The following is a 16,342-nucleotide window of genomic DNA, read 5'->3' as shown; positions in this document are numbered from 1 at the left end:
CTGCAGGATCTTCCTAGAGTATCTCAGTCATGGACTTACCGGCAAGACCTTCTCCTTTGACATAGTTACTTTAGTGTAGTACGAGAGGTGAGTGTAGTGTAGAAACATGAATTAAGAGTCTACTTGACTAGGTGTTCCTCTTCTTCACTACTCTGGAACTATTGTAGCTGTCCAACACAGAGCTTATGACTGGGATTAGAAAATATTATTAATAAGATATACATCCTGATAACAGTATTCCATCCAAACAGTGAAACAGCAGTGCAGTCAGTCTGACTGGATTTACAATGTGGCTAACAACATAGCACTACACTTTGTGCAGAGATGCGCTGTATTGTACTGTGACTCATTGAAAATGCTGGAGTCTCCACTCAATGCTAGTAAGGTGTGTAATGCACCCCTGACTTATATTAGTATCATCATATACTACTACTCACAAATCAGAAGAAGACCTTATCAGACCATTTTCCAATTCTTATTGGGCCCGGAAAGCTGGAGATGTAGCACCGTTGCTGCAGGCAACCAGTGGCCTGAACCTCTGGTACCCACGGATAGACCCGGCTGCACACACTTTTCTTGTCCTGCTCTAGTGCGTCTAAATTGTACTGCAAATGTCCTGCCAATAGAAGCTGTTTGTTTCAAAATTACTTCCGTCAGTCGGCAATATAGAACATTTGCATCTCAGAATATTATATACATATAGTTTGTTTGATGTAAATTCTGTGTCCTAGAACGCGTTTACAAAAATATCGTCCCATTTGGTGCAGATTTTCATTTAATAGGGTGATATTTTTGTAGATTATTTAGGACACTATATTTATGTCAAACAATATTCTGAAAGTGATATTCTGGAACCAAACCTACATAATACAATGCAGCCAATTCTGGCAGCTGCATCTCATGAAATAGTAGGTGACCACTGTACCAGGGGTGTGCTTGGTCTTAGGTGAGTACGACTGGTGACTGGAACAATGGAAACGTGATTGTGAAGCTGCAAGATCTTGTGGATGTGTTTTGCTGAGAAAAGGCTCTCTATACCTAGGCCATATTATATTTTATTATTTCAAAGAAGGATTGACATGTTGACTATTTCTTGAACATGCCAATAGTTTCATAAACTATATGTTTGAGTTAGGACTGCAGTGGTGGTTTTGTGAATGGATCCTAGATCTTATATTAGTTGCATTGGATCTTCTATGCAAAAACAGCTGAGATTAAAAGATCATAATTTTTCCAGATCAAGGAATCTACTGAGTTCATTTATGACGAGGATGACTATGATGAAGAGGAGGAGCTGGCACCACCAGTCATTCCTGTCGTCATAAATAAAGGTAAAAGATGTTTGTTCTTTGTTGTGGTACTTTTATAAAATATGGCAACGTGTTAAAAAACCACCTCAGGGCACTTTGGAGGGTGGGCTAAGGCAGTGGTAGTGGTATGGTGGAAAACAGTTGTTGGTGAAGGATAAGGACGATCTGTGTCAATGTTGAATGAGATAATAATGATGCATTAAAAGAAAGAGCACACTATAGATTCTTCAGTATACATTGGATAGTGGTATGCGTGACTCATACTACATGTAAGACTAGCAGGTCTTTTGTGACAGAGGAATATGTAAAAGCATGGACCATGACCTGGTATACTACTGAGGCGATAATAACAAAAGTGTTTCCTTTGGAAAGAATTTGAAGGCTAATACTGATCCCTATATATCCTGCTTGACACCAAGCTCACACACGTAACGTTCAAACTAACATCGCTCATAGAGGGAACAGTATAACTACACGTCCAGACCCATTACTTGTAAGTCATCAAAAATTGTTTCATAAAAATATATCACTTTATTCAGTAATTTTATCCAGTACTGTAACAATTAGAACCACATCATGCTGCAGTTAGGAGGAAACGAGGACCTCTTGGGTACGTGGAATTAAAGGGCATGCGCCTCTGTCTTTCCTATTCAAGTCCTAGTTTAAAATGTGCCAAATATCTTCCAACAGTCTGTGAAGGACCCAGAATGTAGGTAGATATAGCAGGATAGAATTAGTTTTGGTCAAGGGCGTCGTTAGCCATGATCTGGTGCTTTATATGGTTAGTTTATCATGAAGGGGATGGATAAGAGAATTGTTTATTGAGGCAATTAGTGCAGCTCATAGATTGTCAGTTGCACCGTCGGCGATCCCTTTCATAATTAGGGCTTTTTAGCCTGTGAGCCATCTTCATGGGTGCCTTCTGGCATCTTCCGATTTCGAATTTGATGACAAACTAACCATATAAAGCACCAGATCAGGGCTAAAGACACCCTTGACCCAAACTAATTCTATCCTGCTATATCTACATTCTGGACCCTTGAATTCCATGTACCCGAGAGGTCCTCTTTTCCTCATAACAGCAGCAGGAGGTGGTTCTAATTGTTCCAGTACTTAACCAGAAGATTTGTGAGAGTTACAAAAAGCTCAGTCTTGATAAAGATGGCCATATAAAGTTTCCATCGAAACGCGTCAACGCTTTACCAAAGGAACACAATCTGAGAAGAGACGAGTACTCAATATTTACATGGTATCGGGTCGCAGCCTTAAAATCAAGTAATCACGAATGTGGGACAATTAATGACACAGTCCTTTTGTCTGTTATATGTACTCTCCCTCTCCCTTTTTAAAGTGTTACATGTTTTTAATATGAATTTGTATGCAATTGATGTTTTTATTATGGAAATGATGTCATGATCAAAAAAAAGTATTGATTACAAATACATTACAAAGCGTATGCCCTTTTTTAAAAACAAATTATACACCTGGATAAAATTGATGAATAAAGTGATATATTTTTATGAAACAACTTTTGTTGACTTACAAGTGATGGGGTTGGGTGTGTAGTTATACTGTTCCCTCTATGAGCGATGTTAGTTTGAATGTTTGTGAGCTTGGTGTTTAGCAGGACATACAGTGAGCAGTATTAACCTTAGAATTCTTTCCAAAGGAAACACTTTTGTTATTATGACTGTACAGAACCCTATTCCTTTGGTATAAGGGATACTTCTCCGTTGTTTACAGTTCTACAGAGGCTACATGCTAATGTTTAGCAAATTTTTAGCTGAATCAGGACTGCAAGGAAATAACTGGGCAACTCTGAAGCATACCTGAAGCATTTCTAATCCATACGAAATTAAATCAAGGTATGTTTTTTCCTTTCCTTTCTTTACAGAAATAATAATATCACCCCCATCCTCTTCTTCAACATCAACGGGGTCTTCAACTTCCGTTGTATCTCTCAGGCCTATACCAGGTACCAGTCTATATTAACTTCAATTACATTTAATTAATATTGTTGTACTGGTTGGCCAAAAAGTGGGTAAAATTATCCCAGCATGCTGCTACTGTGACACTTATCATATCGTGAAAAGCTGCAACAATGTATTTTTTCACCATGACTATAATGATTGAAGTAACACATTAACCATCTGAAAAAGGGACACTGAACGTGCATTAAACCTACGCAGTTTCAGTTGCCCAAATAATAATTAGGCATGAACTTTATTTCGGATGCTCAGCAACAGACAGGGTGTTGTTGGTGGTGGGAGTAGAGCTACGATTATTAAAAATCTTTTACAATATATCTCCATCATACAATAATACCTAGGTGTGGCCCAATCAACCATGGGAGTCATTTGTAAATTGGTAACTTGCTTTTTGTGGTGCTCTGGAATTTGAAAGATGGAGAGAAAGCAGCGAGGAACTTGTTAGTATGATCTACTTGTGGAATGGTCTTCACCATACTATTAATATAGTGGATTATCTTCCAGCGTTCGTGTTTCCTTCAGAAACGTTTGAGGATTTCCCATTACCACTCAGCACTGAGACAGGCTTTGAATCTCTGCTGGCAATCATACCGCGATGCAGGAAAGAGGCCAAGGTCTAGATTGTAAGCAAGGACTCAGAGACCTACAAAGATAAACAGGCTTAAATAAAAATCAAGTGCATTCATCTTGGTGACAATGGCCTGAGTATAACGTGATCCTAAGAGAAAGAACAGTAAAGTTAAGCACATAATTAATGTAAAGGCTCTGTATAGATTCAATTACAAAAGTAACAACAAAATAAGTAAAATGGAACAAAAATGAAGAAAATCAGTTCTAGCTATCAAAGGTAGTGGAAAAAACAAAAACTATTCAATAGTAGATAATGTGAAAATCAAAAAACATATAGGACTATAAAATGTGGTAAACTAAGACCTGGGGGGCATTTAAGCCCAACTGCCAGCACATGCTTTCAGCTTGAATTTAGTGGTTTACCGCAGTCAAAGTTTTTATATTTGGAGATTTTTTTCCAGTGTGTGAAGCCCAAAGACTATGTATGATGCAGACTTCGGGATATCTAGGGTGAAGTTAGTTGGAAGTTTTAGGCACCTTTGTCCTGGTGAATTCTCTGGAGGTCAATTCTTTTTCCACTTTTCTAATCCCACGGGGCCTTTTGATCCCATTGAGTTTGTACAATTTCTGATGGGTTTGCATGGTTGCTCCTATCACCTGATGGAGGATTTTTGCGACATCTAAAATCTAATGCAGATTTCTCGCACCAGCATTTTGAGAAAACTGTTTAAACGTCCAAGATTGGATCCACTGACTACACCTCATTGTCCCATAGTTTTATTTGGATCCCCACAAACCATCTCTCAAGACTTTCCAGAACCAATTGGTCAACTGCGATTTTTCCAGTGAGGCACTGGTTCAGTACTTTCTGCAGCCTACAACCACAGGGATAAGTTATATTGACATGAGCAAGCTTGTGTGGCTGAACGTCAGCCCTTTTTCTTCAGAGGGTGATTAGTGGTCACCAGTCACTGGAGCACGCTTTGGGACAAGACATCAAGATGGAGTGGGAGACTGTGTCCCATAGTTCTTCTTTGAGGCTGTGTTTCTGACAAAAATATATATTCAATCCAGCTCTGTGCTGCAGAAGGCTGAAACTAAAAAGGGGCCATTGTTGTATGTTTTGACCATAGCACCCCAGCCAGCTATGAAACCCCTCCAGGAGAAAATACCAGAGGGATAGACAGACTGAACAGTCTAACCCTCAAATAGCAGAGTGAATGGGACCTCTGTTAGTTGAAAATGGTAGCTCAGAGTTCCAAGAATATGTAGTTCCCTAATTTAGCCAGGGTAAAAGAGTGTCCAAGCAAGGATCTACATGGTGGATTGGTATTATAAGAGGTCAAATGATCCAATCAGTGCAGGTGGCTAAGTAGATCACGGTCAGACGTTTGGTCCAACTGCACAGGTGTGATGTATACAACCTACTGAGAGAGAACTGTTCTCTCTTTAGGCCGTACACCACCATTTTGTATCCATGGACTTCAGAGAGACGTAACAGCAACCCTGAAAAAAAGAAGCAGTGCATTTAACAACACAGTGCTGCCTTAAGAGAATGGCAGGCACTTTGGACCAAAGGACCTATGATTCACAATCTTTGTCTTTAAAAAAGAAAATGTAGAAATGCCAGTGGTCCATTTTTACAGTAATATCAGGTACTGTGTGCTGTTTTGTCTTTAGGGGAATGGGATTCAAGAACGCTGCCTTGTTTACGTTATGTCAAGCTTACAGTCCCTTCCGGACTCATAATGTAAAAATTAGAGAAGTATGGAAGTTTAGAAGTAGCACAACTTAACTCAATTTAATTCATTTTTAGGTCTCGCCTAATCAGGGTGCAAGCGCTGCTTAGGAGTGACATCTTGTAATCGGTCAGCACTTTTTGGAAAACTAGTGCATGTACTGCACTGTTTCCAATGAGCGCTCGTGCATGTACGGCATCCACTTTGCGGGAGCGAGCATCTTCGCCATCTGTTTCCAATTATCATGCCCGTGCTGCGCTTGTTAATTGGAAACAGATGGCACTGCAAGGTAGATGCTGTACATGCACGAGTGCTTTTACTGTCTTTATCCACCTGGCCTGCACTTTTAAATGCACACCAGAAGAAATTGGCAGCCCTATTCACAAACATTTTCTCTAATTTTGGAAAGACTGGAGTTAGAAGGGCATGCCTCTAATTCAGAAGGATGTCTCGCCCACCTCGGCGTTGCCAGCCCCGTTCCACTCAGTCCAAAGTGCGCGCCGCTTTAACTTTTGAGGCTGCGGGTCGCGCTTGTTATTAGCATGTCATTCACCAGATTGACCGCTGAACTTTACCAAACCTTTGAGTCTAAAGAATATGTCTCTTAATCTCATTCCCAAATGTCCTGTCCTCCAGGTGAGCAGAGCTGGCGCCCACAATCTTCAAAGCACAATGCCACGCAGAATTTTCTTGCGTAACACTAAAATCAAATTCTAAACTTAAATGCTGAATTATTCTGTGAAAGGAAAACGTCCCGTGTCTAGCAAGCAACTGGACGGTACCTAAGCTTGCGCTTTACGAGCTGGAATATGAAAACGTATGGAATGCAAAAGGGACAGTCTTGGGGTGCAAAGGTTACCAAACAAATCGGTTCCGTGATGTCAGGCAGCACACGGGGACCGAGGACACCAGGGCTGCAGCCTGCAAAGCGTGCCTTTCATAAGATACCGCCCTCTTCCGTAACATCTGCGTTCCATGCAAAACATATGGGGAGTTTGCATTGAAGAAAAACGCCACCGTGGAGGGGGTGTTACGACAGTACCCACCGCTATAGTTTGTATACCCAGTCCGGACGGTGTTCTCTGGTATATATCCTCACAAGCAGCGGGTCCGAGTTGGTTAGGAAGTGGCAAGTACAATTCATGAACTTCTATTCGTTGGTTTCTGGACTTGCCCTTCCCAGCCTCTGAATGTCCCTGAAATGCTAACCGGAAGTGAGATAATCAATTGTTCGCACGCTATGTATGTTCGGTCTGAAGCTCATACCTTTTAAAAAAACGTCCAAAAGACATTTCCATGCAACGTTAAGATAGGTGCGTTATTGTTGTTACCAATGAGGTCTGCAATAGTTCTCATAGTGCTATGTGTCCCCCGAAGGGCGCGGGCTTCGGAGCTTCTGGAGCAACTCCATTGGCTTCCGATCGCCAAGAGAGTCACTTTCAAGATTCTGACTCTGGCTTTCAAGGCCCTTCATCGAATTGGCCCAAACTATCTTTGTAAGCGGATCGCCTTCTATGTCCCTAGAAGAACTCTCAGGTCTGCCTATGAGGCCAAAGCCGTGGTTCCTTCCATCAGGTGCACTCGAATCGGAGGTCGCTCCTTTCGTTACCTTGCACCGCGTTGCTGGAACGATCTCCCTCGATCTTTAAGATTGGCTACCAACTTGCTAGCCTTCAGAAAGGAGCTAAAGACCTGGCTCTTCTCCCTGTAAATTCCGTCCCTTCTTGGAGCACTGTTATGCTGTAAACTTTTCCTTGTTTCTCTCTTCGCCAAAGCGCCGGGACACTCCTTGGAGTAGCCGCGCGCTATAGAAGAGCCAATTTAACATGTGTCTGTAGCGCCTCAAGCCTGCTTGTTACATATTAACTTTTCAACTTCCGCAATTTGGTTTGATTACTTCAGTCTTTGACCCAGCCCGTGCATACGGTTGGCACATTTACTGCTTTTCAAAGGACATTAATTATTCTTCGGGTGTGGATAAGTGAGAGTCACAAAACAATTCTTTAACCATGATCTTGGCCTGAGAACAAAGCGTTAAGATAAACCCTTTTAAACTGGTGCAGGCTGTTGATCTAAGGCGTTAACTAAATACACATTTGCTCCACCTGTGTGCTTGCTGCGCGTTCCTAAGTAGAAACTCTCTTTTACATAATAGAACCGAATTCTTCAAGTAACACAATGTGTAATAGTTTATTGATAGCCCTTTTCCAGGTGAAATATGTGGAGAGGCCATTTTCAAATTGATGTAAGTGCCCCATTCCTTTGCCGGACTCAATCCAAATCACAGTTTGCAATTTAAGAAATATAGGGCCAGATGTAGGAAGGCTATTACCGGTCAGTAACGGCCGAAATTCACGAATTTCGGCCGTTACCGACCGGTTCATAAATGGGGGTGGTGATGGACAGAGTATCTGAATTAAGCAGAACACTCCTACCCAGTCAAAAGATCAGGGCTTGATCCATCACCGTTTTTTAGCTCACTGCACCATCCCAGTTCAGAACCTGGCTACATGCAAATTAGTCTGTCCCTGGCCCAGTGCATCATGGGAACAGGGCAGACCAAACTACCAAGCCAATTCTTTACTGGAAAGGAAACAAGCTTCCGGGGACCGGTTTCTGGCATTACAGCCGTCTTCGGCCCGGCTTGCTTGAATCCTGATGGTGCAGTGAGCAAGGGACTCACATCTGAGCATACCCTTCCACGCTTGTGGTGGCCAAAACGATTCATAAAGGGGGGTGGTGATGGACAGAGTATCTGAATTAAGCAGAACACTCCTACCCAGTCAAAAGATCAGGGCTTGATCCATCACCGTTTTTTAGCTCACTGCACCATCCCAGTTCAGAACCTGGCTACATGCAAATTAGTCTGTCCCTGGCCCAGTGCATCATGGGAACAGGGCAGACCAAACTACCAAGCCAATTCTTTACTGGAAAGGAAACAAGCTTCCGGGGACCGGTTTCTGGCATTACAGCCGTCTTCGGCCCGGCTTGCTTGAATCCTGATGGTGCAGTGAGCAAGGGACTCACATCTGAGCATACCCTTCCACGCTTGTGGTGGCCAAAACGATTCATAAAGGGGGGTGGTGATGGACAGAGTATCTGAATTAAGCAGAACACTCCTACCCAGTCAAAAGATCAGGGCTTGATCCATCACCGTTTTTTAGCTCACTGCACCATCCCAGTTCAGAACCTGGCTACATGCAAATTAGTCTGTCCCTGGCCCAGTGCATCATGGGAACAGGGCAGACCAAACTACCAAGCCAATTCTTTACTGGAAAGGAAACAAGCTTCCGGGGACCGGTTTCTGGCATTACAGCCGTCTTCGGCCCGGCTTGCTTGAATCCTGATGGTGCAGTGAGCAAGGGACTCACATCTGAGCATACCCTTCCACGCTTGTGGTGGCCAAAACGATTCATAAAGGGGGGTGGTGATGGACAGAGTATCTGAATTAAGCAGAACACTCCTACCCAGTCAAAAGATCAGGGCTTGATCCATCACCGTTCTTTAGCTCACTGCACCATCCCAGTTCAGAACCTGGCTACATGCAAATTAGTCTGTCCCTGGCCCAGTGCATCATGGGAACAGGGCAGACCAAACTACCAAGCCAATTCTTTACTGGAAAGGAAACAAGCTTCCGGGGACCGGTTTCTGGCATTACAGCCGTCTTCGGCCCGGCTTGCTTGAATCCTGATGGTGCAGTGAGCAAGGGACTCACATCTGAGCATACCCTTCCACGCTTGTGGTGGCCAAAACGATTCATAAAGGGGGGTGGTGATGGACAGAGTATCTGAATTAAGCAGAACACTCCTACCCAGTCAAAAGATCAGGGCTTGATCCATCACCGTTTTTTAGCTCACTGCACCATCCCAGTTCAGAACCTGGCTACATGCAAATTAGTCTGTCCCTGGCCCAGTGCATCATGGGAACAGGGCAGACCAAACTACCAAGCCAATTCTTTACTGGAAAGGAAACAAGCTTCCGGGGACCGGTTTCTGGCATTACAGCCGTCTTCGGCCCGGCTTGCTTGAATCCTGATGGTGCAGTGAGCAAGGGACTCACATCTGAGCATACCCTTCCACGCTTGTGGTGGCCAAAACGATTCATAAAGGGGGGTGGTGATGGACAGAGTATCTGAATTAAGCAGAACACTCCTACCCAGTCAAAAGATCAGGGCTTGATCCATCACCGTTTTTTAGCTCACTGCACCATCCCAGTTCAGAACCTGGCTACATGCAAATTAGTCTGTCCCTGGCCCAGTGCATCATGGGAACAGGGCAGACCAAACTACCAAGCCAATTCTTTACTGGAAAGGAAACAAGCTTCCGGGGACCGGTTTCTGGCATTACAGCCGTCTTCGGCCCGGCTTGCTTGAATCCTGATGGTGCAGTGAGCAAGGGACTCACATCTGAGCATACCCTTCCACGCTTGTGGTGGCCAAAACGATTCATAAAGGGGGGTGGTGATGGACAGAGTATCTGAATTAAGCAGAACACTCCTACCCAGTCAAAAGATCAGGGCTTGATCCATCACCGTTTTTTAGCTCACTGCACCATCCCAGTTCAGAACCTGGCTACATGCAAATTAGTCTGTCCCTGGCCCAGTGCATCATGGGAACAGGGCAGACCAAACTACCAAGCCAATTCTTTACTGGAAAGGAAACAAGCTTCCGGGGACCGGTTTCTGGCATTCCAGCTTGTCTCCTTTCTGGTGAAGAATTGGCTTGGTAGTTTGGTCTGCCCTGTTCCCATGATGCACTGGGCCAGGGACAGACTAATTTGCATATAGCCAGGTTCTGAGCTGGGATGGGGCAGTGAGCTAAATAACGGTGATGGATCAAGCCCTGATCTTTGGACTGGGTAAGAGTGGTCTGCTTAATTCAGACACTCTGTTCATCACCACCCCCTTTTCTGAATCGTTTTTGGCCACTATAGGTGTGGCAGGGTATACTCAGACATGAGTCCCTTGCTCACTGCTCCATCAGGATTCAAGCAAGCCGGGCCGACGAGGCTGAAATGCCAGAAACCGGTCCCCGGTAGCTTGTCTCCTTTCTGGTGAAGAATTGGCTTGGTAGTTTGGTCTGCCCTGTTCCCATGATGCACTGGGCCAGGGACAGACTAATTTGCATATAGCCAGGTTCTGAGCTGGGATGGGGCAGTGAGCTAAATAACGGTGATGGATCAAGCGCTGATCTTTGGACTGGGTAAGAGTGGTCTGCTTAATTCAGACACTCTGTTCATCACTACCCCCTTTTCTGAACCGACCGGTAATAGGCTTTTCTGATTTAGGGGCCGAAATTAAGGATTCGGTAATTTACCGTATCGGTAATTTAAGGAATCGGTAAATTACCCATTTCTTAAATACCGATTCGGTAAATTACCGAATTCCTAATGTAGGGAGCACTTAAATGAGTGCCTATCCCTTATTAGGATTCGTTATTTACCACCAACTACAAGTTGGTGGTAAAAAAAAAACAAAAAGCTATTTTATGCAAATTGCTTCAGTGCCATGTTGCAGACATACATGCCCTTAGGGCATGCATGTCTACAACATGTGCACCCATACACAATTGAGGGGTGCAACAGGGTGTCAAAGTGACACCCTGCCTCCCTTCAATGTTTTCCTCCTTTTACCGAATCGGTATTTACCGATTCGGTAAAAGGGGGGAATGGGCCTCCAGGCCCATAGGAATGAATGTCAATTACCGAATCGGTAAATACCGATTCGGTAAATACCAAATCCTAACGATTCGGTAATTTTTACGGAATGATTTGCTACATAGCATTTACCGATTTAAAAATACCGAATCGGTAAAATTCGGTATTTTCGAATCGGTAAATGCTATTTACCTACATCTGGCCCATAGTGTTAATCAAAATGATCACACATGTGAATGCATCCTTAAACACCCTTGACATAAATTCTTACTCATTGAACAAAAAGTAGACAATGCTGATGCAGCATGGACCTCACAAATGTCTCCTCTAATAACTCATAAATATGCACGTTGGCAGTCCTTTGTACCTCCAACCATGTGGTCCCTAAAAGCCACATCCTATTAAAAAGAGAAATACACCCCTCCTTCATCAAAATAATTTTCTGCTGTCTTACTCCCCACATTTTCAACTTTGTCAATTGTTATTTCTGGTTAGGTACCTTCCGTTTCTCATTACAAACTTGCTGACTCTTCATGCTCCTAAAAAAGGCAACCATAATCCTGTCAAACTAGCTAACACCCTCCAAAAACAAACACAAATGTGTACTCCTGCGTTTAATAAAAGGCGGCGCCTTCTTCTGGAGGTAATGGTGCCCCAATTCCCCCCCAACCCACTTGCATATGAGTTTTGTGGATATTACACTAATCAAGCCATAGGGGTAGCCAATAGCTAGGTTAACAACAAAAAGTTGGTGTCATAAACGGTCCATCAACTCAACTCAGGAGCTATGGCAAGTTTTCAGGATATCCAAATAAAATACAATTAAATACATTGAGCCTGTACGGAAGGACTACATATTATCAACTGGCATCTTAAAAATCTGGCCTGGATCCAGTCCTCCAGGACAAGAATAGGACAACTCTGCATAAATCATGGATATAATTAGTGTAAATGTTATCCACTCAATATCTTATTCCCTCCCCAGTGGTGTATTTCACCACTCCATGCGTGTGAGTGAGGTGGTGACAATGTGCCGCACAAAGCGCTACAAAACCACTGCGAACAAATTCAAAAAACGCCGCCAAGTTTAACGCAATAACAAGAAACAATGCCGAAGTCTGCAAATTACTGGAAGTCTTACATCAAGAAAGCCTTTGACAGAATCCCTGCTATTTGACAGGAAAATCCAGTCTGTGGCAATCACTTTTTTTTGCAGAACTGCTTGTTTGCCCCTTAGCAAAACGAGCAATGGCATAGCCAATAGGTCTCGCTTTAGGGACCTTATAAGTATTTAGTTACGCGGCACAATATCCTTGGTGCAGCAACATCAACTGTTGCATGGCTAAACACTTATAAGGTTCCAAAGGCGAGACCTATTGGCTATGCCAATGCTTGTTACATCTTGCCTGGGTAGTCTCTTCGAGACATGCTGTATCCACTGTGGGTTTACAGCCCACACATTGCTTTTGATCCTTTTCTACGTGTTTCCTCAGCCCACCCATTGCTTTTGATTTTTATTTTCGCATGTCCTTCCCAAAAGCTTGTTTTTATGTGAGTAATCTGCGGTTTTTGTCCCTCCTTGTCACTTGCTCCCTCCTACGGAGAAGGGGCCTATTACTGGTATCCTTTCACTTGGGTCTCTTTCAGTTCGTGTATGCGCACAATTCTTTTAGTTTCTTTCAGCCCCTGTTTTGGGAAGGTTCCCTTTTGTTTCTTTGTAATGTTGATGCTCTAGTTCCATTTCTGTAAACAGCCCTGTAAATCTTGACATCCCTTCTGTAACACTGCATATGAACTTCCCTAATTTTTCGGAATACATATTTTTTTTATGCAAAGACATTATTTGTTTGTTTAATGTGCTTGTTTGTCCACGGGAAGCTGTGCATGTTGAGCCTCCCACAAGACTCAACCCTGGTTCTCCAGCTTCAAAGACAACTCTCCAGCCCTTACACCACATCCTTTACCTTTATCCCTGCACTCCATCTTAGTGCATGTGTTTAAACTTAGCTGCCTCTTTTTAAATTTGTTATTTTACACTTTAATATAGTGCGAACTGGAACCGAAGGTATCTGAGTGCTTTACATGAGGAGCCAGTTGCATTACACACAGACACATTCATTTTTAGGTACATAGCGATTAAGTGATTTGCCTAGAATCAAAGGATGTCGTCCTGCCAAGACTCGAACCTGCTTTGATGACAAGGGTATGTGTGTGTGCAGGGGCAGGAGGGAGGGGGCCTGTATTGTTGATAGTGGGAGCAGACGCTGCTTCAGCCATGGCGAAAACACCAATCTTATGCATAATCATTTTTGCGCTCTACAGTTTTGCCAGCCCAAAATTTGAATTTAGTGCAAATGTAAATCATGCGATGGCTGCGCAAACTTGCACGTAGCAGCAATTACTACTTGCTTCTTCACTTCAAAGCATCATGGCGTTCTTCTAATAAAGGTTGTTTTATCAATAGCCATTTTCTTACGCTTTGACAATGAACATGTTCACTTTGTTCTGGTAACATGCTGCCGTTTGAAAACTCACTATGAAAATGCAATTACTAGGTTTTTCCTGCAAGCGTGTCTTCACATGCTGGTAAATATAAAATGCCATGCTTGCTGCGAATTGAACACAATTCCCCTAAGGAGGGCTCCCCCATAATTTCGGCTTGACCTGGTCTTTCTAACACCAACCAGGTACATCATGGCGATTAGCTATCAATTTGCACAACAGCGAGACACTTAGAGCTTCCAAGGGGTGGGTTCACGCACACTCTAAACATTTCCATCAATTACCATGACACTGGGATAACTATCAAGTCTAGACAGATAGTTATGGCAAATCAAAGCTGCCTCACCATAGAGTTAGGAATGCGAGCACTTACAAAGTGAATAGTTTTCAGTTTTGTATGCTTGTATTGTGAGGGGCTAGCATGCCACCATTATAGAAAGAAATCTCCTGTAGTCTCTGATAACTCATGCACTACTGCGGGAAAATTACGATTTACAGGGGCTTGCTGCTCAGGTTCGAAGGTAGATGGAGTAACGACATTATTAGTACAGGTGGGTGGAATTTGTATAGTCGCGCTAGGCATAGCTCCACGAAACGGTAAAAAATCTCTGCAAGCACACAGAGTTCCGTGAACACGCGGAATTGCTTGTTCCGCCCATTCGCAATGCTTTTTTCCTGTTCGTGAACGCGTGCTCTGGGGAAATATCTTGCAAACATGCATTTTGAAAGCGCGAACAAGCAAAAAATTCCCCGAAGTCGCGGATCGCGGAATTTTTGGCAATTCCACATTCTCCGCGAAACGCGAAATTCCGCAAATTCTGCAAATTCCGCAAGCAGAACGGAATTTACTGCCCAGGCCTAATTATTAGCAGCTTTTTTATTTATTTTTGGCATGTGTTGAATTTAAACGCAATCATCAGGAGATTTAGTTATGCACAAACGTTTTTGTCCTTATTTAAAGTTTTCCAAATAATTAGTTATTTGTACTAACATGCCCTGCAACATTCCAGCTCCATTCTGAGTAAAAGCTGCAGTGTAACAATTGCCTTTTGTAGTGCCTGACATTATTACGACTCATAATATGGCCTTAAGAACTTACCTAAAACTTACTGATATAACAGCACATTATGTTGTGAACACCATCTTTAAAAGCATTGCCATTTTATTTACATATTTCCCTGGTTAGCATAAGCGCTGTACCAGAGTCATTCATTCATAATGACCGAGAGACCCAGTTAGATAGCAGCATACACTGCAATAAAAAAATTATATTTAAGAGTAAGAAAGCAAAAAGATGTTACATAGGCAAAACCTATTAGCTTTGCCAATGCTTGTGTTTCTTTGTAGTGTTGATGCTCCTAGCGCCGTTTCAGTAGAGAGCCCTGTAAATCTTGTCCCTATCGCGTCATGTTTGTATTTTCTGAGGGGGCCTGTTTGGTCCACCCACCGCCTCCCTCATCGCTGCTTGGCCCCTCCATCGTCTGCCGCTCTCTCTGTCTCCTCCCCTCTTAGTCCCGCGTTTAGCTTCCCGGTCCCTCGTTACATCAGCTTCCAGTAGAGAGATACATGCACACAGGAGACCGCATAATGACTACCACACGCTGCTGGGATGTTCACAAACATCCATTTTTCAATGGAAGCTTGTGCTGCGGACCTTTTCCCTCCCCCGCACAAGCTTCCATTGAAAAATTGATGCTTGCGATCGCCCTATGGGCGGTCGCATCCTAATCCTGAGGTCGGAACCGCCGACCTATGGTCGGTCGGTTCCAAACCGCAACAGTTCCCGACATTTGTGTTTGATTTAATAGGCTATAACGTTGCTCCATATATACGAATCTAGGCCACATATAGGGTACACATGACAACTGACTTGCCTCCTAGTTCACTAATGGAATTTTTTGCCCGGCTGAGCATGGGGGGAGGGGGGGTGCATGAATGTTTCTAAGTTCATGTTTAAAAACTATCACTTTTACATTTAACAGGTGACTGTCAATTCAGTGATATAATTTGACGTACTAAATTGAAAACTTCCAGCATGCTATATATAGTCCTGTGGCCAGGTTCTGGCTCGGGTCTCCCTGTTTATTTGTTGTCTTGCACACTCTATGCTAAGTGTTGTCATTTTCTTTTCAGTGTCTGCCCACGACCCACGCTGTCTGCTAACGTTAGACCAGGGGCCGTGCCGGACGTACATAATTAAATGGTACTATGACAAGCAGGCCAATGCGTGTGCGCAGTTTTGGTACGGTGGATGCAATGGAAACGCGAATCGCTTTGATACAGAAGACGAATGTAAAAAGACGTGTGTGCTGTTTGCAGGAGGTAAGGCTTTTATACATTACATACATTCCCTTGTATTCCTGTCCTAGATATTTCCCAAGCTTTCCTCCCTAAAATGTTGCATCCTAGTTAAAATACCCAGGGAAAAGCCACTGTTAAGTTTCAAAACTGTTACACTCTTTTTTCTTATCAAAGTACTAATCAAATCTAGCCATCACCAAAGGAAACGGCGTCACTTTTGACTCCCGTGAATAAAAAGAACTAACATTTTTCGTCAGTACCTCACAGGGATTAGGGCG

At 43.3% G+C, this 16,342-nt stretch overlaps 1 protein-coding gene across 1 annotated transcript in view; it reads left to right on the top strand.

Annotated features, from left to right (window-relative positions):
- The window catches only part of LOC144823260 (uncharacterized), a 277,122-nt gene that overhangs the window by 257,133 nt on the left and 3,647 nt on the right, over positions 1-16,342 (top strand). Inside the window, exons 34-36 of the mRNA XM_078681614.1 lie at positions 1,238-1,331; positions 3,205-3,285; positions 15,897-16,085. Coding sequence (XP_078537740.1) covers positions 1,238-1,331; positions 3,205-3,285; positions 15,897-16,085 — 364 coding nt within the window. The remainder of the gene's footprint in view (positions 1-1,237; positions 1,332-3,204; positions 3,286-15,896; positions 16,086-16,342) is intronic.

This window comes from Lissotriton helveticus, chromosome 3_1 (assembly GCF_964261635.1).
Source record: "Lissotriton helveticus chromosome 3_1, aLisHel1.1, whole genome shotgun sequence".
Lineage (NCBI taxonomy): Eukaryota > Metazoa > Chordata > Amphibia > Caudata > Salamandridae > Lissotriton > Lissotriton helveticus.
The sequence above is the reverse complement of the archived record's forward strand: the minus strand, read 5'-3'. Positions and strand labels throughout refer to the sequence as shown.